The sequence below is a fragment of the Electrophorus electricus genome, chromosome 18, assembly GCF_041902795.1.
Source record: "Electrophorus electricus isolate QZ-2024a chromosome 18, ASM4190279v1, whole genome shotgun sequence".
NCBI classification, from domain to species: Eukaryota; Metazoa; Chordata; class Actinopteri; order Gymnotiformes; family Gymnotidae; genus Electrophorus; species Electrophorus electricus.
Window position 1 is genome coordinate 412148 of NC_137514.1, and position 23728 is coordinate 435875.

General features: G+C 39.7%; 1 protein-coding gene and 1 long non-coding RNA gene across 2 annotated transcripts; one reads left to right on the plus strand and one right to left on the minus strand.

Moving 5' to 3' along the window:
- Positions 1-7618: 7618 nt before the first annotated feature.
- LOC145652048 (mesothelin-like) lies at positions 7619-14017 on the plus strand. Its single transcript, XM_081701293.1, has 9 exons — positions 7619-7831; positions 8161-8445; positions 8670-8851; positions 9087-9242; positions 9459-9582; positions 12265-12398; positions 12630-12724; positions 13047-13272; positions 13892-14017. Exons 5-9 carry the CDS (start codon positions 9521-9523, stop codon positions 13978-13980), a joined length of 606 nt encoding a protein of 201 aa, XP_081557419.1. The 5' UTR covers positions 7619-7831; positions 8161-8445; positions 8670-8851; positions 9087-9242; positions 9459-9520; the 3' UTR covers positions 13981-14017.
- Positions 12267-14018, minus strand: LOC145652049 (uncharacterized). Its single transcript, XR_014118240.1, has 4 exons — positions 13890-14018; positions 13093-13185; positions 12817-12918; positions 12267-12394 (listed from the first exon to the last, which is right to left on the minus strand). It is a non-coding gene; the product is annotated as an uncharacterized LOC145652049 (long non-coding RNA).
- Between the last annotated feature and the right edge of the window lie 9710 nt (positions 14019-23728).

Consider the following 23728-nt stretch of genomic DNA (forward strand, 5'->3'; position numbering starts at 1 on the left):
GACCTCTCTGTACCTCATTAGTTATTTTGATGGGTGTTCACATCTACCAAACACTGCAGGGGAAGTGGAGGAGGTTAAGACTAGGACAGAGCACCAACCATCACTGGACATACACACAGGTTGCATTCATACAGGACAGTTCAGAGTATCCAATGTTTTTGGACCCACAAAGACACACAAGGCACATTTAGTTTAGTGCTATTTAGACAGGGACTTGAACCTAAGACCCTAGCACTGAAAGGCAAACATGCTAACAAGCAAGTGACCTTGCTACGCTAAACAGTCTGGTTTTCACATTGAAACAGCCTGGTTTTAGTACTGAAACAGTCTGGTTTTGAACTGAATCAGTGCTCTTGCACGTTCATAATGATTTCCTTCTTTCAACTGATTTTGGTGCCCTTATTATCCTCTTCCTAGTAAATATATGATACAGTAAATCAGTTACGACAAACACTGGATGCATTATATTATTATTGAACTTAATCCAATAAAACTGAATTTTTACTAATTGTTCATAAATCCATAGTAGCAAGTCTCTCAGACTTGGCAGTAAACATTTATGGAGTGTCCGTTTAACCATCCTGAGAAGTTCACAATGTAGATGTAATTTTCGATCCCACTCTCTCTTCTGAACCACACATTATTTAATGCAGAGCAATTGAGAGGCAGAGACAAATGCTGAGAAGAGCAAAATGCTTTAAGCCAAATCCATAACCAGAGTCTATAGTCCATGGCTGAATAGCCAGGGAACTTAGAAAAGGAAACAAAACCACAATGCATAATGAAAAACTACTGTAGACAGGAAATGTAACACAGGAAAACCAGAGGATGAAACAAAACAGACAAACAAACAGGCAGAACATGGATGCATTTAACAGAACTCAGCACACCTACCAGACCACATGTGAAACATTGATGACCAAGGAAAACACTGGGGTTAAATACACAAGCTAACAAGGGAAAAATGAAGCACAGGCTAAACTAATGAAGAGCGGAGAATTAATCAAGTTGCGGAACTAACAGAATAAAAACAACAGTGCACATGAAGAAAAACCAAACAAAGTAGCACCTGACAGGTTGCTAGGGAGAGCGAGACGCCAGGGAGGGGCTAACTGTGACACACTGGGTCCCTGATAAGAGTGTGTGTTTAATTATATAAGTGTGTAATAAAAGTGTGTATTTTCATCTCTGTTCCATGGCTTTTATCCCTCATTTATCAGGACTGATGCAGACACTCTGCTTTCATCTTTTCCCACCTTGACTACTGGAACTCACTCTTTGTCTTTCTTATGTCCCCTGCAAAATATTCAAAGTCAGCAGCTAGAATTTTCAGTCACAGCTAGAATTCTCTCTTCTGCTGCAAAATCTGTTTAAGTCAAATATAGAAGGCAGTTTGTGTTATTTTTCACTGCAGATATGGAAATGCTTTGAATTTGTCACCATGCTCCATCGACCAGAAAACCGCTCTGTACAACATCGCCAACATTTCCTTCAGCTCTCTACGCAGCAATAGCACTATATATTACCTGTTCATCGCACCTTACCTCGGTAACACACACACACAGTTATAAAATGAAGTAATAAAATCTATATAAATGCGTAATCATGCATTAAAGAGTGAAAAACAAATAACATAGAATCCTATTTTTATTATAATAATTTTATATTCAAAAATATTTTAAGAAATATTTAATGAATCAATTACAATAATAAATCTAGTTAATAACTTATTTCAAAAATAATGATGATCTTAATGCTTATCTAAACATTATATATATATATATATATGAGAATATGAGATAGTGAGAGTTAGAGAGACAGTGAGTTAGTTGGAGAAAGAGAAACAGAGAGAGGGGGAGGGTAGATTATGAGTGAGGAATAGATTTGTTCAAATCTAACGCCTCAGTCTAACAGCTCTGCCCCTCTAGCTTCACTCTCAGCTCCACTCCTACTCTTACAGTCTCAGAATTCCTACAGTCATATCTTGACCAAGAACTGGGTTTGTCAGCAATAACCCATCAAAAGTGATGATATTTTGGTTGTCCAGCCACAGGAGCTCACAGCTGGCCTATAGCATCCATTTCATTAAACCGACTAGTGTTTTTCCTCCTTGATTATTAGGTGGAGCTCCTATTGGAGATATACAAGAACTTTCTACTCAGAACATAAGCATGGATATCACCACGTTCTTGAGTTTGAATCCTGCAGTGGTGAAGGTATGAAGCACCCAAAAATAGAGCTTCAGTATTGAATAATAGGAAAGAGAATATGAAATAGTTTTGAGCTCAGATAAAAAACAAAAATTGTTTGTGTTTTGTGTGTGTTTGTGTGTTTCAGAACTTGGGTGTCAGTACAGTTATGGATCTACTGGGGGTGAATCTGCCAGAACTAAAGCTGTTTGAGAATACAGCGTTGGTCCAGTCCTGGAAGGCACAGCAGTACCAGTCTCAGCTGAACACACTGGGCATCGGACTGACTGGAGGAATAGAGGACTTAACCACCACTACACTCGCTGCTGTCACTACTGGTGTCAACATAACAGCAAATAACACCACAATCATTACTACTACAAGTTCCAGTACAAGTCCTGTGAATACCACTGCCAATGCCACCACTACTACGGCTCATGTCAACACCACCAATATGAACATCAACAACACACAGACTGGTGTCAATACTACTACAAATGCCACTGCGACTCAAAACACCACTTCTATTCCCCCTGTCATTGCAAACACTACAACTGCTCATGTGAACACGACCAACAACACCAACATGAATATTAACACACACACTGGTGTCAATGCTACTACAAATGCTACTGCTATTCACAACACCACTTCTATTCCCCCTTTCATTGCACACACTACAACCGGTCATGTGAACACCACCAGTCTCAACAACACCAACATGAACATCAACAAAACACACACTGGAGACAATGCTACTAATAATGCTACTGCTATGCACAACACCACTTCTATTCCCCCTGTCACTGGCAAAACTACAACTGCTCATGTCAACACCACCATGAGCAGAACCAATGTGAATACCAGCACCACCACTACAAAAACCACCACTGCCAGAGTCAGCATCACTGTGACAACTGTAAGTATCCAAATCACCACAATTACAGGAATTGGCCTCTCTGCTGCTGTCAGTGTCATAAGCTTAAAACTGTGGCTTTGTGCCTTTTGAATGGGCCTGGCCCACTCAGTTAGGTCTTCTTCCTGACCAACTGAGTGATCAATCTGTTCACTTCAGTAAACAGGTAACTGTTTGAGTTACCCACAATCCTCTTCTCCTCACAGGTCACAGCAGTACTAGTAGCAAACATTCCCACTTTAAATGCAACCATCATTCAGTCACTCGGCAACGAGAGCATCAGCCTGACGGAGGGTCAGATAAGCTCCGCCCTTCCTGCTGTCATAAACAGTTCTCTGGCGACTCTCAGCTCAGTCATTGGCTGGAACCAAGGCCAGGCCAACGCCATCGTCCAGAGCATCACTAATGCAGGCTTCAAAGTAAGTGTATGCAACATGTTGCACAGTACACCTTACACACTACACAATAGAATATAAAGCACAGTACACTTTACACACTACACAAAACAGCACACCTTACACACTACATAATAAAACACAGTACACCTTACACACTACACTAACACACAAAACACTGTTTTTGTCTCACTTCTCCACTAAGTTGGATATGAAATTGAACTATGATAATGAAGTTAAAAGGTAAAATTTCAGTTTATTTATAAATAATAAAACAGTACACTTACACCTTACACACTATGCAATCAAACATAGTACACCTTACACACTATACAGTACACCTTACGCAGTACACACTATACCCTACACACTACACAATAAAACACAGTACGCCTTACACACCAAACACTACAACCTACACAGTACACAATAAACACAGTACACGTTAGACACTACACACTACATAATAAAACACAGTACACCTTACACCCTACACAATAAAACACAGTACAACTTACACCTTACACCCTACACACTACACAGTGAAACACAGTACACCTTACAGACTACACCCTACACATCACACAAAAAAAGCAGTACACCTTACACACTACACAATAAAACACAGTATACCTTACACACTACGTAATAAAACACAGCAAACCTTACACACTAGAGAATAAAATGCAGTACATCTTACACATTATACCATACACACTACACAATTAAACACAGTACACACTACACTATACCCCTTACACACTACACCCTACCCAATAAAACACAGTACACCCTACACAGTACATCTTACACAGTATAGTCTGCATACTACACTCTACACCTTACATACTACATCGTACACAGTATAGTCTGAAATGAAGCCTACAAAACAGTAGATCAGAATGCCAGATTCAAAACACTTAATACAATTGGACTTTTTTTTTCTTGGTAACCTCACTGGATGTATTTTCATTGAATTATGTTTTGATTGACAGATCAACAGTGGCTCTGCCCTGGAGACTCTGGGCAAGCTCATTCGAGGTGTTTCCACAGCAACCATGTCCAGTATTCCATCCCCTCAACTTCTGACTTTATCCCAGAATCCAACATTTGTCAACAACATTCTGAAAGCACCAGAGGTTCTGCAAGAGACATTTGTCCAGAAGGTACAAACAGAAGGCAGTGGCCAGTAGTTAGAGGGGGACACTGGTGAAGTCAGTGGTCAGTGGGTAGAGGGGGACACTGGGTGGAGGCAGTGGACAGTAGGTAGAAGGGGACATTGTGTGGAGGCAGTGGTCTGTGGGTAGACACAGTGGTCAATGGTCTGTGGGTAGATGGGGACATTGTGTGGAGGCAGTGGTCAGTGGTCAGTGGGTAGATGGGGACACTGTGTGGAGGCAGTGGTCTGTGGTCAGTGGGTAGATGGGGACACTGTGTGGAGGCAGTGGTCAGTGGTCAGTGGGTAGATGGGGACACTGTGTGGAGGCAGTGGTCAGTGGTTAGTGGGTAGATGGGGACACTGTGTGGAGGCAGTGGTCAGTGGGTAGAGGCACTGTAGAGAAACAGACAGTGGAGCATGTCATTACTGCGCTGCAATACAAACACTACATTAAATGCCATGTAGCCAGAATCTGGAAAGACTGAGGTTTCTACCCTTTCTTCCAGATTATCTCTATAGATGAGACCGAAGCAGTCGTGAACGTTCCAAATGAACTGGCAACATACATCCCACGTGTGCTACTGGCATCTCTGAACACTGTAAAAATTTCAGTTGTCAACCAAAAGAACTGGAATCAAGGCCAGGTAACACTATATAAATTCATATATGACTAGTCATTTTCCATATTGTGTACTTTTCCCCTTCAATACATTGACATGCTAACAAGTAATATGTAATAGTGGTCCAGTTGTGCTGGTTTGTCTGTCTAAATGTCTGTTTATTATTTTGTATTTTACTAGGCTGTGGTGTTGTTTGGTTCAGTGGCTAGTGCCACTTGAAATGCAGACAAGTGAGTTAAATTCTGTCACACACACAGACACACACACACACACACACACACACACACACACACACACACACACACACACACACACACTACAAATAGTGTATAATGAGAGATCATATAGACAAAGGGCAGAATACAAAAGTTTGTAAATCTTGGATGATTCTTTACACTTTTTAGTGATCAAAACAGATTTTTTAGGTTTGTTTGTGTGTGTGTGTGTGTGTGTGTGTGTGTGTGTGTGTGCGTGTGTGCGTGTGTGTGTGTGTGTGTGTGTGTGTGTGTGTGTTTGCAGTGTTCCAGAGTTAATACTCCAAGGATTTACTAGCACCTCAGCTCAGGCTCTCCCTGTGCAAAAAGTCATACAGTTGGTGCACGCTTGTAGACTACGTCCAGGCAGGAGCAAGGTCCCTCTGCAAGAGTCACAGGTACACAGATATTTAATCAGTTAAAGGAACAATAAGTCATATTTCTAATGACTCTTCTTCACATTATGAAATACCCATTATACTGACACCTAGTGGCCTGGATGTTTCAGATTTCAGAAATAATGTTTGCTACTTTTTGGTGGTAAAATCATTTATTGCTCCTAGTATTAAGTCTTAAATAAATTGCTGCAAAATGTATCAATAATTGTGTATGCTACCAATTCTAAGTTTAGGCATATCTGTAAAAGCTATTTTCTTTTATGATTATCTGTGCTTTGAACTTCAGTCTTTTTTTTATTATATGTGTAAATATAATCTTAGTAATTAGATTTAAAAATGTATATTTTCATTTAGAAAACAAAGGAATTTCAGTAAGTTTAAAATCTGAAATGTGTAAAATGTAGCCTTAGATCCCTGATTTAGGTGTAAAAGAACCTGTTATATATCTGAGCATGTCAAACGAAAGTTTATCAACATTGGCATTAAGACCATCATAAATTTTTTTAAAAGTTCAAATTGATACTTGCTGTGACACTGAGGTGGTATATTGGAGTAAATGAAAGAGGATGTCTGATGTAACAGTGGAGTGACTCACTGTGTGTTCTCTACTGCAGCTGACCAGCATGTACACTTATGTGAAAAACGACACATCTTTGACCTTCAGTGATGTCCCTCCTGACATGCTTCTTTATTATGAGTGTGTAATACACACTCACTCACTCACACACACACACACACACACACACACACACACACACACACACACACAGTATTCACATTAGGACAAATGTATATGCATTTTATAACATTTCACAATATAAGCAAAACGGTTTGAATGTTGTGTGAACATAAATAAACAGAATAACAAATTAACTCTCAAGCATATATTCAAACTACTATATGACAGGTGGTGCTGTATCTTTTTTGAAGTATTCTTTTTTGTTGAATTAGCATCAAACACATTAATATGTCCGCTGAGTAAAATTCAAATAAATGCACTTTCATTTCTGCATGTTAGTTTTGTTTGACTGAAATATTTTGTTAATAGGTGATACTCCTATATATTGTTTTTGTTTCTCTGTAATGTTTGTTTCTGTGTATTTGATTTGTGGTGGTGGTGGTGGTGGGTGTGTGTGTGTGTGTGTGTGTGTGTGTGCTCTAGCTATGAGATGGTGCCGAAGGTGAACTGCAGTTCATATTTCAGTGCTCTGGGCAGAGCAGATTTCTCTGTTCCTTCCAGCTTCCTCAACAGACAGAACATCCTGTTCAACAATGCAGAGAGCTGCCTGGTAAACACACACATGCATACACACACACACACACACACACACACACACACACACACACACACACACACACACACACACACACACACACACACTATTTAACCATTCACATACCTGCCTAGTAAACCACACACACACACACACACACACACACACACACACACACACACACACAAAACATTCCTCTTTAAGAGTACACATGAGCTACACACATACACACACAAACAATTCACTTTGTTTAAAAGTACACATCAAACAGGAAGAACTACAAACACACACACACACACACACACCTAAAACAATCAACTTTCTTTAAGAGTAAAAGCATACAGGCAGAGCTACACACACACACACACACACACACACACACACACACACACACACACACATACTCTCACATTTATGTCTTTTGTGCTGTTCAAGGGTATTTCTGGCTTCAATCTGAACAAGACTCAGGTGGATATTCTGGGTAATATGACCTGCACACTAAACTCATCCTACATCCAGAAGTCTGACCCACTCATCATAGAGAAGTTAAAGAACTGTGGAGACCTGACTGACTCTCAGGTCTCGGGTATACAGACACTGCTCTTCAGTGGCAACACAAACTATGGGTAAGAGACATTAAACAATGAATAATGCACTTATAGTGTATAGATGAGGAAAGAGGATTCAAAGCTGTTATAAAGCAAATGACAGAATCTTTACTGATAAATTGTTATATTTGAGAGTCTTTATATATATATATATATTATATATATATATATAATAAAAATGCAAATAAATTAATAAATACAATTTAAAAATAATTTAAAATGAAAATACTTTACTTCCTTAAGAGAATGTTTATGTGTAATGTGAACACCTGTGGGAGATCTCACACATTGCATTGTTCATTAGTTCATCAGGAGCTGCGTCTCACAGGTTGTACTTTTGTTTTCAGAAATCTATCAACATGGAATCTGCAGACACTACAACAGTTAGGCCCCCTGCCTCTCTACTTAAACCAATACTTCTGGAACAAATTTAACTTTGTATGTAACCTGTTCTTTTCTTAAATGAGGCAGGGTGTGTTGTATACATTTTATTAAATTCTTTCATGTACTTACATATTTTTCATGTACTTACATATTCATGTCAGCCCTGAGGGCCAAGAACAACCCAGTAACAAAGCTACAAAGTTTATTTAATGCATCCAAGCAAAATCTCAGACGCAGATGTGATACAGGTATCAGTGCAAACATGCCCACACTGACAGAGACTACAGGTTATAGGATTATGTCCTCCAATCCATAAACTGTCTCCACAAATACAGTACAAGTATAGTTCTGGGTCTTCATTACAGACAAAAACAAACAATGGTTAGTCTTAGATTTAGGGTTTTTTGCAATGTAGTATAACTGTCACAGAAAGACAGTAAATAAATTAATTTCTTCTCTCTGTGTCTGTCAGGATGTACTGCGGGTTACATCACAGACACAACAATTGCGGATCAGTCGTTCATTTTGAGCTACACTTCCACTCAGTTTGATTTGTGTCTGAATGTAACTGTGCTAATAAACAACCTGGTAGCTATCACTCAGATAGTGGTGGATCCCAGCATGGAAATGGTCATTCTGAACAAACTAAACCAGGTCAGCTTTGCTAAGTACCTTTTTAAATACTATTTAATAATGTAGAGTTGATGAGAGTGTGTATGTGTCTGTTTGTGTGTTTCCAACATAGTTTTCTGATATTGCTTAGATATTACTAATAGAATACATTAGTTTGTTTAGGATGTATGTTTTGGGAGGTCTGGGTGTGTTCACGGCTTACTTCCAAAAGGAATGTTGTTTCAGATTTGCTGGTATGTGTGTGTGTGTGTTGCAGGCATACCCATCAGGCCTTGGGGACAGTGTGGTGCAGTTACTGGGCTCCACATCTCGTGTGGCCAATGTCAGTGAAATCAACAGTTGGAACATCACCTCATTAGACACTCTGGCCACTTTAATGAACCCAGTTAATGGGGCCTGGACTTCAGATCAGGTAACAAATCCATCAGTGTTTGTGTGTTGAATGTATTGAGAAGAGGGAACTTAAATATCAAACATGTGTTAACATATATTGGCTGGGATTTAATAGTCAGTCATAAGGTTGTACTAGTGTCAATATACCCATGTTATTTTAGATGTTTTTTTGCTAGAGAAATAATGTGTTCACTTTTGTGAGTGTGTGTGTGTGTGTGTGTGTGTGTGTGTGTAGACTAATGCAGTGATTATGAATTATCTTCGCGTTCCTGGCCACACTCTGAAATAAATGCTATCATGTCGGACATCTGTTCTTTGAACACTAGTGCACTCAGCAAAATAACTGCTGAAAACCTAAGGTAAGTAGACACATGCAAACACACATGGACACACACGCAAGCACATGCATGCTCATTAGTAAATAAGCAAACAAATACTGAGTAAAAAATTAAATACAAGCTTTCTTTGTATGTGGCGGTCAGTGTTTTGTCCTTACTCTCTGTCCTTACAATAGGCACTGAACGCTTCAAAGCAGGGTGGCAGGCCAGTAGCAGGGTGTGTTTGCCTTACAAAAACGTAGTCTTTAGCCATTCTAGTGCTAAATCATAACACACTTGATGCACACTTGATGCATAGTAAGGCTGTTGGCCCGAGTACGGCGGGAGCGGGGCAGGACGTACAGACTTTCTCGACGGTGAATGACATTTATTGACATTACGTGGACAACATAGGTGGAACTCACATACATCTACGGTGAACATGATTACACTAACATTGAGCGAAGAACACATACACATTAACGGTGAGTGCACAGACTAACGTTACGGCTACAGCGATGTTTACATAGATCGACTTTAACACATAAGTAGTGACAAAGCTACTTATGCTACATAGCTACAATCACCAACAATGGTGCACACACAGACAGGGGTTTAAATAGACAAACTAACACGTAACATTAAACCCTACACACATGTGTGCAATCCTGGGGGGCGTGGTTACAAAACAGTACACATATGAATCCCCCTGCACACGGAGGGCGATACCATATGACTTGTGGGGGGATTCCGTGACAATTATTATGATGATGGCTAAGTTAATGTTATTTTACAATACAAAATAGTATATAATAGTGGACTTGGATAACTAATCATATGTAGACACAATGTCTGCTACTAGCTATCTAGCTAAGTGCTGCTTCGGTGCAAAATTCATGTAAGTGATTTGTAATACAACAGTCATGACATTTGTTTGACAAACTTGACTGTCCATTAGTAAATGTTTGCTTCGTTAAATGTTTTTTTTTTTTTTTATGTGAAAGTAAGCTAGTGTAGTGCAGATGAATGGATATGTTTCGACCATACGCAATACTGTCCTGTGTAGCTGAGTCTTCTGTTTTTTGCCATATTTTGATTATAGTTGTTGTAATGCTCATTTCTCACCTGCACACATGAAGCTTGATATTTTTGATATTCTATGAGCCTTGATATATAATATAAAATCACATTGTTTAGTTTCATTTCCTCTAAGTCCCTCTAAGATTGAGACATCAGACCTTTACTCAGTAAACAATTGAAAAAAATATACTTTTTGGATATTTATCACACATTTCTATACTACTTTATTCATATTTAATGACTTTTGTTAACCAATCACTTTGGTAAATGTATTTCAAACACCGAAACAATTGGTTCACACTAGAAAAGGTATTTTTTCACATGAGATATATTATATTTCTAAAATTGGTCCTCAAACTTTCAGCTTTATGGCCATATTTCTTTATGCAGTGGTCTAGGTCAAATGGTACCTCATTAGGAAGAGAGCTGAGATTGTTCTGAACATTTTGATATGAAACATATGTGTATCATACTATAAATAAGAACCTTTAAAGTGAATTTAACAAAATATGCAAAACCAGAGAAAATGCCCTAAGATTTTAAAGGATGTCTTAGAAATTTTTTTGTTCATCAACATTGAATGCAAGAATCCATAACAGGGTGAATATGCAAACAAGCCAATACAGAATGCAGCAAATAAGAACAGGGTAATGACCCAGCCCAGGCCTGAGCTAGTTGTTAAGTAATCAGAGGTAGAGGTAGTCAGCCTCTGAGTATCTGAGTATTTTCTGAGTATCTGTTAGGAGGTCTGTTAAGAGTTCTGGCTTGACCAGGTTGAAGAGAGGGAAAAAATGTTTCAATCAGAACTACAGTAACTAAGCAACATATTGGATGGAAACATATGTAATTCATAGAAATACATATAATAAAGTAGAAAAACTTGCAGATTTCTGCAACCCCTGCCCAGATTTGTGATGACATAAGGCTGCACCACATCATTACCTGTTTGAAAGGACACAGCAAGTTGGGGCAATTGACTTGGTAGCTTATCACATTACCCTGCATAACAAGCATGACACTGCAAGACCCTGTATAACACTACAGGACCCTGCATGACACTGCAGGACCCTGCATGACACTGTATAACCCTGTATGACACTGCAGGACCCTGTACAACACTGCAGGACCCTTTATGACACTGTATAACTCTGTATGACACTACAGGACCCTGCATGACACTGCAGGACCCTGCATGACACTGTATAACCCTCTACGACACTGCAGGACCCTGTATGACACTATCAGAATCAGAATCTGGCTTTATTGGCCAAATATCCTCACACATATAAGGAATTTGTTCTTGGTTACAGTAGTTCACCCTTCACAGCTGCTTGTATACAGTAGAACAGCATTTCCACCACACACAACAAACACATACACTCACACACAGTCATGAATATATGACATTGTATGGCACTTCATGACCCTGTATGACACTGCAGGAGTTTGTATGACACATGATGCTGCAGGACATTACATGATATTGATGTCACATATCTTGCCAGTTGTGGCCAGTCAGAAAAATTAAATAAATCCAATAGATGTCAGAATTCCATGATGTTTCTTACATCAATGCTAAAAACAAAACAATACAGGAATATAATGGTAAAATACTGTGTCTCCTTGCTGTTTTTCTTTCTGCAGATATGCAAACCCTATTGACTTGTCCAACTGCACCATCGATCAGAAAACAGCTCTGTATAACATCGCCGACATCTCGTTCAGCTCTCTACACAGCAATGCCACAGAGTTCTTCCTGCTCATCAGATCTTTCCTAGGTAAACACACATAATATACATACACAACAGGTATTCCCCACATGAACAAAGAATATCCACTACAGGCTTTAAAATTCTCATGTATACATACACTCTCAGACTCAGCTGCAAACACGGGTAGGACTGATATTTTAAGTTCCATTTTATCAGTGCCTTGGGATATTTTTTTCCAATTAGTTTTCACTCAGTCATCCAAAATAAATACATCACTGCATGTCTATGTGTTTGTAGGTGGAGCTCCTCGGTCGGATATAATAAATCTCGCTACTCAGAACATCAATATGGACATTACCACCTTCATTAATCTGAACCGTGATGTGGTCAAGGTATGATATAACAAAACAACTGACTAGAATAAGCACAGGTGGGGATTTTGTGTGTGTATGTGCACGCATGCACGTGTCCTCAACATCTTTACCAGTTGTTTCTTTGGGGCAGAGTTGAGATCTATTCTGCAGAGCTTGGCTCCTGACCTAGGTGCTCTTCCTAGATACCATAGTAGGGCACAGCTGTCTGCATTCTCATTGGAGAAATAGGAAGGAATTTGCTATTAAACTACATTTTTATTTTAAAGGTTTTAAAAGTTTACAAAAATGAAAAAAACATTTTTTTGTGTGTATTTGTGAGTTTCTACATTTTGTGTCTCAGGACCTGAATGTGAATACAGTTCGTGATCTACTGGGGGTGAATCTACCTATTCTGAAGATGTTTGAGAGCAGCACGTTGGTCCAGTTCTGGGAGACACAGCAGTACCAGTCTGATCTGGACACCCTGGGCATCGGACTGACTGGAGGAAAACAAAACCCCACCACATCTTCACCTATAAACAGCACCACCACACAAACCATCTTGACAACTACCAACAGCACAGGAGGTAACATCATTTGAAATTATACAAATTGCGCCTCTGCTATAAGCTATATGAATAAGCTTTTCATTAATATGAGTATTACTTTGTATTAATAAAATGTGTGCTATATTACACAATATCTTTACTGTAAATGTTTTATTGCATATTATTGCAGTGACAAGTGCTGCATTAGTTATTGTAATGATTACCTTAGTCCATATCAATACTGTAATTTTTAGCTTAGTCCATAATATCATTACTGTAATGATTACCTGAGTCAGTGTCTTTATTGCAAAGATTACCATAGTCCATATCAATACTGTAATTATTAGCTTAGTCCTTATCATTACTGCAGCGATGACCTTATTCCATATCATTACTGTAATGATTACCTTAGTCCATAATTACTGTAACGATTACCTGTTACTGTTATTACCGTAGTCCATGCAATTACTGTAACGATTACCGTAGCACATAATGGCATTAATGTAACTATTACCTTAGTCCATAATGATATTACTATAAAGATGACCTTAATTGCCATTACAGGGACTAATGCATATAAGGATGCACTACTTAAGGAAAGCAGAAGTTATTTTAAATTTTGTCTCACTACTTAATGTGTGTGCATATATGCTTACAGGATATGCAACAGTTCATCGTGATGCAGGACCGTGGTGTCTCTCTCTGTTTGTCGGACTCCTGTTGGTCACGTTGCATGCAGTGCTATAACCATCAAACTCTGCAAATACACATCAGTTACCAAAAATGCAGTGTGATAACTGTGTCACACTGCACATTAAATTCACTCCAATGACCCTGAATATAACCAGTATCTAAAGTGATTATATGTTTTGGATCCTATAGTGAAACATATAATAATCACTGCCATAATATCTCACCATGTCTTTTTAATGTTATTACATTAAATTAACTTAATTTTTACCAAAGTATAATTACATATAAATCTGCTTATTTATATTTATGCAATCTAAAAAATAGCTATATAAATACTAATAAAATTTTAGAATTGTAAATGTTGATCATATTTTAGTATAGCAAAGCTGTTGTATTCATTTATAGGTTGTGCTAATTGATACGTTGTGATATTGATATTAATTCGAAATATTTGTGTTGGGACAAAAATATTTTCTTTCTTTTTTAAATTTATTATACGAACAATGAAATCTATCAAACCATTAACAAACTGGTTCTCAATCATGCTCAATAAAATGAAAATGCCATCTGTTTTTTATTATGTGTGCATATATATATATATATATATATATATATATATATATATATATATATATATATATACACACACACACACACACACACACACACTTGTGTGTTTCTCAAGAGAAAATGTTTTATATATTATTCTTTACTTAAATAATAAGCAACAACTTTTTTACAATGCCTAAAAAGTGAATATTGCTCATAGACAGTAAAGATTGGAAAATAATAAGATGTTAATGATGGTTTAAGTAAGTCTTACTTTTAAGCAACACTGTATACATATGCACATTTTAGTGCAATAGTGAGGCTCAAAAGATGAAGAAAAGTGAAAGGAAAGGAAAAAATACCCTTAAGAAAGCGGTCCTCAAAAAAAAATTAAAAATAAATAAAAATTATATATATATATATATATATATATATATATATATATATATATATATATATATATATATATATATATATATATATATATATATATATATATATATTTGCAGCAAAAAGTAAAAAGAATCAACAAAGAATCAACAGCAGCATCAACAAACACACCAAGCGTAATCCAACTCCATGTCATCAAATGACAGCCTTTCAAGTTCATGTTCAAAGTTTAAAGAGGCTTTATTGTCATTTCAGCTATATACAAGTACACAGCAAAAATGAAACGATGTTCCTCTAGGACCATGGTGCAACACAAAACAACAGTGCAACAGACAACATGCTACGCAAGTGCAAACAATCCAATATAGTGCAAAATGTCATAAACATTAAATAAACAATAATAAATACAGGAGAGGACAAATACAAAATGAATAGACAGTGCAATTATTTAGTCCAATACATAGTACTGGGAATATGTAAAGTAATGTATATATGGATATATGTGTATGTACATTGTACATATGTACACAATGTACAATTCCAGCTTACAAATTACTCTAGCAGCAAGTAGGATAATGTGCAAGACTACAACAGGAGTGCATATTTTATTTGTGTGAAGTTTGACTTCAGCACTAGTCCGATACAAAACAATGTGTGTATATCGATATGTATGTATGTATGTATGTATGTATGTATGTATGTATGCATGCATGCATGCATGTGTGTGTGAGACTGTGTATAAGCATATATATATATATATATATATATATATATAGCAAAAGGGTGAACACTTCATGTATGGGGTGTGTGGGGTCTTTCACAATATTGGTGGCTTTCCGGATGCAGCGTGTTGTGTAGATGTTTGTGATGGAGGGAAGAGAGACCCCAATGATCTTCTCAGCTGTTCTCACTATTCTCTGGAGGGTCTTGTGGTCAAAGGCTGTGCAGTTCCCAAACCAGGTAATGATGCAGCTGCTCAGGATGCTCTCTATAGTAGCTCTATAGAAGGTAGTGAGGATGGGTGATGGGAGATTCCAAAGTTGAACCAAACTTGAACTTGAACAAAGGAAGACGTTGCTGGGCTCTCTTGATGATGGAATTGGTGTTCAGGGTCCAGGTGAGGTTCTCCGCTAAGTGAACACGAGGGAACTTGATGTTCAGCAAGGAACTTGACGATCTCCACTAAGGAGCCATTGATGGCAAGCGGGGAGTGATCTCGCCTTGCTCTCCTGAAGTCAACAACCATTTCTTTTGTCTTGTCAACATTCAGATACAGGTTGTTGACCTTACACCAGCTCACCAATTCTCGCACCTCCTCTCTGTATGCTGACTCGTCATCCTTGTTGAGACCCACCACGGTCATGTCATCAGCGAACTTGATGATGTGGTTCAAACTGTGCCTTGCTGCACAGTCATGAGTCAGCAGTGTGAACAGCAGAGGGCTGAGTATGCTTCCCTGGGGAGCACCAGTACTCAATATGGTGGAGTTGGAAGTGCTGCTCCTGATCCAGACTGACTGAGGTCTACCAGTCAAGAAATCCAGGATCCAGTTGCAGAGGGAGGTGTTCGAGCCCAGTAAGCTCAACTTTCCAATCAGATGCTGAGGAACAATGATGTTGAATGCTGAACTGAAGTCTATGAACAGCATTCTTACATAGGTGCCCTTTTTATCCAGATGTGTGCCAGATGAGTGCCAGATGAAGTGTGGTAGAGATGTTCATCTGTGCATAAATGTAAACTAGCTAGCTAGTTTCATTCACATGGTGAGAGGCAGGAGACATGCATCTTAACTTGTACCTAACCTCTAGGTTAAATAACCATAGATAACCTAACCATAGGCTCTTAACTCTTACTATCAACACAATTGAAAGAGCAGATTCTGTAAATCCAGGAAATGTTTGAACCATATTCCTACATTGTGTTATCACAGATATTAATAAAAACATTGAGAAATATCAAAGCAGATGAGACAGCCTGTGTGTCAATCGCAACGGAAGGTGGGCAGGTGAAATATGACTGCTTATTCGTATAAGATTAATATAAAACTATACAGCAAGAGTTCAGAGACTGCTGTGTTTTAGTCTTTACTGAAACGTGGCTCAGTGACAATATTCCAGATGCTGCCATTCAGATGGAGGGATTAACCTCAATCCGTACTGATGGAGACGATGCACTCTCTGGCAAAACATGCGGCGGGGGAGTATGCGTTTATATCAATGAGACCTGGTGTAAAGTCTGTGCTTGTTGTTAAGTACTGCTCACCTCTGGTGGAGTTTGTTATTGTTAGATGCAGACCTTTTTATTTACCACGGGAATTCACGTCTGTGTTTATCATCATGCTGTACATTCCACCTAGCGCACGAGAGGCTCTCCAGGAGCTGTATGGAGTGACTTGGTGAACTGCAGAACATTCATTGAGACGGACTGTTTATTGTTGCCGGAGATTTCAACTACGCAAATCTCTAGTCAGTACTGCCTAAATTCCATCAACATGTCAACTTTGCAATGAGAGGAGCGAACACGCTGGATCTTGTTTACACAAACATCTCCAGTGCGTACTGGGTGAAGCCCCGCCCCCACCTTGAATACTCTTGATAACATGTCTATAATGTTGATCCCTGCATATAGACTGATTGTCAAGATGCTCGAAACCACTTCTGAGGCAGGTGGGGACCTGGCCAGCAGGAGCCATCTCTGCTCTTCAGGACTGTTTTGAGCAGATTACATTCAAGGAGGCTGCTACTGACAGTGACACTGTTAACCTGGAGGTGTATACAGCAACAGTGACTGGCTACATCAGCAGGTGCATTGATGATGTTACTGTCTCCAAGACCATCATCACACACCCCAAACAGAAGCCATGGATGACTGCTGAGGTGCACATGCTACTGAGGACCTGTGACTCAGCCTTCAGAGCAGGTGACAGAAGGGCTCTTAGAAAAACGAGAGCTAAACTGTCATGTGCGATCAGGGAAGTAACGTGTGCACATGCATAGAGGATCTATGGACACTTCAGAGACACTGGTGACAGACGGCGCATGTGGGAGGGCATTCAGGCCATTACTAACTACAGGAAACATCACCTTCCTGTGACAGTGATGCCTCCCTCCTAGATACACTAAATGACTTCTATGCACGGTTTGAAGCGAAGAACAACGTTGCAGTGGAGAAGTCCATCCCTCTGCAAAATGACCATGTGCTGTGCCTGACTGTGGCTGATGTGAGGCGAACTCTGTGTGGAGTTAACCCATGGAAAGCTGCTGGTCCAGACAACATCCCAGGTTGTGTGCTCAGAGAATGTGCTGACCAGCTTGCAGATATCCTGACGGACATCTTCATTATCTCTCTGAGCTGCAACGTTGTCCGAACATGCTTCAAGACTACCTCCATCGTCCCCGTGCCCAAGAAGCCCACGTTGTCGTGTCTCAATGACTACCGTCCCGTCGCACTCACATCCATCATCATGAAATGCTTCCAGAGACTCGTCATGAGATGCATCAAGACCCAGCTTCCCCCTTCTTTGGACCCTCTGCAGTTCGTGTCCCCCTCCAACCGCTCTGCGGATGATGCCATCTCCACCACACTCCATCTGTCACTCGAATATCTGGATAAAAAGGGCACCAACGTAAGAATGCTGTTCATAGACTTCAGTTCAGCATTCAACAACATTGTTCCTCAGCATCTGATTGGAATGTTGAGCTTACTGGGCTTGAACATCTCCCTCTGCAACTGGATCCTGGATTTCTTGACTGGAGCAGCACTTCCAACACCACCACACTGTTGCTCCCCAGGGCAGCGTACTCAGCCCTCTACTGTTCACACTGCTGACTCATGACTGTGCAGCAATGCACAGCTCAAATCACATCATCAAGTTTGCTGATGGCACGACTGTGGTGGGTCTCAACAAGGATCACAGGTCCGCATACAGAGAGGACGTGGGAGAACTGGTGATCTGGTGCAAGGTCAACAACCTGTATCTGAATGTTGACAAAACAAAAGAGATGGTTGTTGACTTTAGGGGAGCAAGGCGAGATCACTCCCATCTTACCATCAACGGCTCCTCAGTGGAGCTCGTCAAGAACATCAAGTTCCTTGGTGGTCACTTAGCGGAGAATCTCACCTGGACCCTGAACACCATTCCGTTACCAAGAGAGCTCAGCAACGTCTCTACTTCCTTCGGAAGCTGAGGAAAGCCCATGTCCCGTCACCCATCCTCACTACCTTCTACAGAGAGCATCCTGAACAGCTGCATCACTACCTGGTTAGGGAACTGCACAGTGTTTGACCACAAGACCCTTCAGAGAATAGTGAGAACAGCTGAGAAGATCATTGGGGTCTCTCTTCCTTCCATCATGGACGTCTACACAACACGTTGCATCTGCAAATCCACCAGCATTGTGGAAGACCCCAGATACCCATCACACAACCTGTTCACCCTTTTGCCATCTGGAAAAAGGTATTGCAGCATCCGGTCCCTCACCTCTAGACTGTGCAACAGCTGCTCAGAAGCCATCAGACTCCTGAACTCTGGTTAAGTCCAATTCCAAACAAATGGACAGTTCTATGCACTGTTCTATGCGCGCGTGCGTGCACACACATACAGCAGGTGAAATAAGTACTGAACACATCACCAATTTTCTAAGTAAATATATTTCTAAAGGTGCTATTGATAGGAAATTCTCACCAGATGTCGGTAACAACCCATTCATCCATTCATCCTTCCTTCAATTATATAAAACGTGCCAGTGCTGCATGCTGAAAAAGATCCCCACACCATGATGTTCCCACCTCCAAACTTCACTGTTGGTAAGGTGCTTTTAGGGTGATATGCAGTGCCTTTTGACCTCCAAACATGGTGTGTATTATGGCATCCAAACAGTTGTTTTGGTCTCATATGACCAGACTATATTCTCCCAGTATTTCACAGGCTTGTCTAAATGTTGTTGAGCAAACTTTAAACATGCTTCAACATGCTTTTTCTTCAACAATGGAGTCTTGCATGGAGAGCGTACAGGCCATGGAGGTTAAGTGCATTACTTATCGTTTCCTTTTAAACAATTGTACCTGCTGATTCCAGGTCTTTCTGTAGCTCTCCACGGGTGGTCCTTTGCTCTTGGACAACTCTTGACCAGTTTATGGTGAAATGATGTTCTTTCCACTTCCGGATTATGGCCCCAACAGTGCTCACTGGAACCTTCAGTAGTTTAGAAATTTTTCGGTAACCAATGCCATCAGCATGTTTTGCAACAATAAGGTTGCAAAGGTCATGAGAGAGCGCTCACAGGTTTTACCCATCATGAGATGTTTCTTGTGTGGCATCTTGGTAGACACCTTTTTATAGGCCATCAGTTGAACCAGCTGATATTAATTTGCACCAAGTCGCAGGATTGCTTTCTAATTACTGGTAGATTTCAGCTGGTGTCATGACTTTTTGCATCTCTCTTTCTTCATGTGTTCAATACTTTTTTCCCTGTGTTATTTCTCATTATTACACACAATTTAATTTATGGACATCTATGGTTTGATTTCTTTGCATGTGTGGATTGGATGGGTTGTTTCCGACATCTGGTGAGAATTTCATGTTAATAGCACCTTTAGAAATATATTTACTTAGAAAATTGGTGACTTGTTCAATACTTATTTCATCTGCTGTACATACATATCCATACACGCACATTGTTTTTGTATCGGACTAACTGCTGAAGTCACACTTCACACACATAATATGCACTCCTTTTGCACTCTTGTACATTATTCCTACTTGCTGCTAGAGTAATGTACAAAATCAGCACTGAACTCTGAACTATTCTGGCTACCCCAGGTGACTGCTATGTTCAGTACAGCATGTCCCTGACTCCTATGCACAACCCTCATTAGTACTGTGTACTGGTCAAAATAAATGTCTGTTCATTGTGTATTGGTCCTGTCCTGTATTTATTTATTGTATGACATTTTGCCCTGTATTGTTTGCACTCATGTAGTGTGTTGTCTATTACATTTGTTTTGTGTTGTGTTGCACCATGGTCCTGGAGAAATAGTAAATGGCACCATGAAGAGAGGAATAAACATTGTTTAGGAACAGGTCTCTTTCTAATTATGTAATGTTTTTATGTGTAATTTTGACTAAAACCCCCACAGCCCGGACCTCTATTTTTCGAGCCTGGCTCCGGCCCTGCAGCTAGCCTGCAGGCCCAGTTCTACCCGGTGGGTTTAGAGACAGGATATGGCCTTGTTTGGATGTGGGTATTCACTTAGATAAATGTTATTTCAGGAATTGACTGCCTTATTTATTATGTTTTCTTAGGGGAATCTGAAGGTGTAGTTCTCAAAGACAGAGTGGCAGCATCTGCAGCAATGTGAGAGAATTTGATACAAAAACATTAAGAGAAACTATCATGCCATGGTTGCCATCAGTGAATTACAGCTGAATTTGCACAGCCTCTTAGAGGTGACAAACAAAACAAAACCTCATTTTCCCACTGATTGGATTTGCTGGATGATGTGATGTCACATTGAAGAAACCTGTTGCTCCTCTTGAATAAACATTCTGAGGGCATTGTTTCAGTTCAGTTTTGTAAATATAGAGCTCTCCACCCCTTCCCCCCACTGAGGTGGTCAATGAGATCAGAAGTTATTAGCATATGAAATCAACATCCAGAAGTCCAAGCTAGGTTCTTCATGTTCCATTTAATGGAAGGATGAACAGTACTTAGACTTGACACTGGTACCAAATGCCCAAATTGCTATAAACACTATAGCAGCAGTCAATCTTACAGCCATGGATTGGCCTGAGCAGTGATGGGTTGTTGTCTTCAAAGTGCCTAAAAGAAAGAGCTAAGCTGAAGTAATTATTGCTTCAACAATCAGCAGGCTAGCAAAAAGCCTGGACTCCTATTTGGGGCAAGAATAGGGGCAATAAGGAGCCCCAGTTGTTAGAAACTGGTTCAAAGTGACCAGTCCTTCAGATTCGATCTCCTTCAAGTTACCCTCTGCCCTCCATCCTCTGTAGCTGGATCCGCGGAAGTCAAGAGACCCTGACACCAAGGTAGTGAATCAAGAGCGTTCCACTTCATTGAGGAAAGCACAGAGTATATAAGTGTCCTATATCCTATATCTAAATCTACATGATGATGGGGGGGAAAAGTGAGGCATGTAAGGGTCTACATAGAAAGGAAAGAGACAAGGTTAGTAAAGATTAGATGTTCTCTGCATGAAGGAGCCACAAGCTGTTCCCGTGCCCACCATGAGCTACTCCTGTGCTGAGAGAGAGAGAGAGAGAGAGAGAGAGAGAGAGAGAGAGAGAGAGAGAGAGAGAGAGAGAGAGAGAGAGAGATAGATAGATAGATAGATAGATAGATAGATAGATAGATATAAAGGTAAAGGAGACAAGAAGAGGGAGCAGATGACCTTGGGCGACCAGCTCGCAGTCAAGCCATTATGTCATGGAAGAAACCCTGGCTAAATGTACAACATGAGCACAATAATTATCAAAACAAAACTTAATAGTTTAACTGGTTTTATTCAAATGAAATAAATATTTTTGATTGAAACAAAGTAAGGTGATCATTTAAATGAACAAAGGCAGTATTTCACATCAGTCAAAATTACACAAGCACTTTAAATCAACTTCTGTCTTATTCAATGTTAATGTAGGCTACATCTTCACATAATGTGCACAACTATTAGGCAAGTTGTATTTTTTTAGTATTCATTTTGTTATTGAACAACTACAGTGCTCTTGGTTAATCCAAAATGTAAATAAACCTCAAGCCTGAATATTTAAGAAAGTAAATGTGAGGTTTTGGCTTTCTTATGAGTATATCTGTGTGTGCTGTTATGGAAAATGTATAGTTAATCAAGCTCCTGAACAGTTTGTGCAGTAAGTTAAGATGTTACAGGCACTTCCTCTTGTCTCTGACCTCGACCTTGCCCACTATCTGGCCCACCCAGGTTCTTGACACTGGTGCTGGGAAGATAGGGGCAGCAGGACAAAACAACTCCTAGTTGGGAGTTGGTTCTTTTTCTCACTGCTTTGGATGAACAGTATAAAGGTGGGCTGTGAGAGAGGGGAAGTCATCCTCTCCCTTACACACGCCAAACACCTGCTGTCCCTTACGGACACGTGCGTGTGTGTAACTGAGATGCCCTCAGGCTAAATCTTTGAATAAACTTTATTTTTCTTTTTTTACCCTTGCCTCCAAGTTAATTCATAGCACAGCAATTGCAGCAATCATTATATTGTTTCTCTAATCTGTCCAGGAAGATTTCTACCAGAGTGCATAATTATTCGGCAACTATTAGTTTGCAGAATCTTTATGCAACTAAATGAAAAATGGAAATTTACCCATCTCACTTGTTTTTCATCTGTTAAAGTGAGAATAATAAACAACTCAATTTACAAATAAACATTTCAGAAAGAAAAAAAATCAGTGACCAATATAGCCATCCTACTTTTCAATAACTTTTCCATTCATGGAATCTGTCCGTTTCTAAATCTGTTGATGATCAACCTTTTGTGCAGCATCAACCACAACCTCCCAGACACTGTTGAGAGAGCTGTACTGTTTTCCTTCACCGTAAATCTCCTTTTTAAGGATAAAACATAAAAATTATGGTCTTTTTGAAAGATGCAGACTTTTTCCTGTACCACTGCTTGAAGAAAGTGTCTTCTAAAAACTGCCAGTAGGTTTGGGAGTTGATTTGTAGTCCATCTTCAATCCAAAAAGGTCTAGCTAGCTCATTTTGAATAATGCCAGCCCATAGCAGTACCCCACCTCCACCTTGCTGGCGTCTGAGTCGAAGTGGAGCTCTATGCCCATTACTGATCCAGCTACGAGCCCATCTATCTTGTCCATGAAGAGTC

Excerpts from the sequence above, each read along its gene's own strand:
- LOC145652048 (XM_081701293.1), top strand. The coding sequence starts at position 9,521 with ATGTCGGACATCTGTTCTTTGAACACTAGTGCACTCAGCAAAATAACT. Across the intron at positions 9,583-12,264 it reads ATAACTGCTGAAAACCTAAG|ATATGCAAACCCTATTGACT; the intron begins GTAAGTAGACAC and ends TTCTTTCTGCAG. Across the intron at positions 12,725-13,046 it reads TGAACCGTGATGTGGTCAAG|GACCTGAATGTGAATACAGT; the intron begins GTATGATATAAC and ends TTTGTGTCTCAG.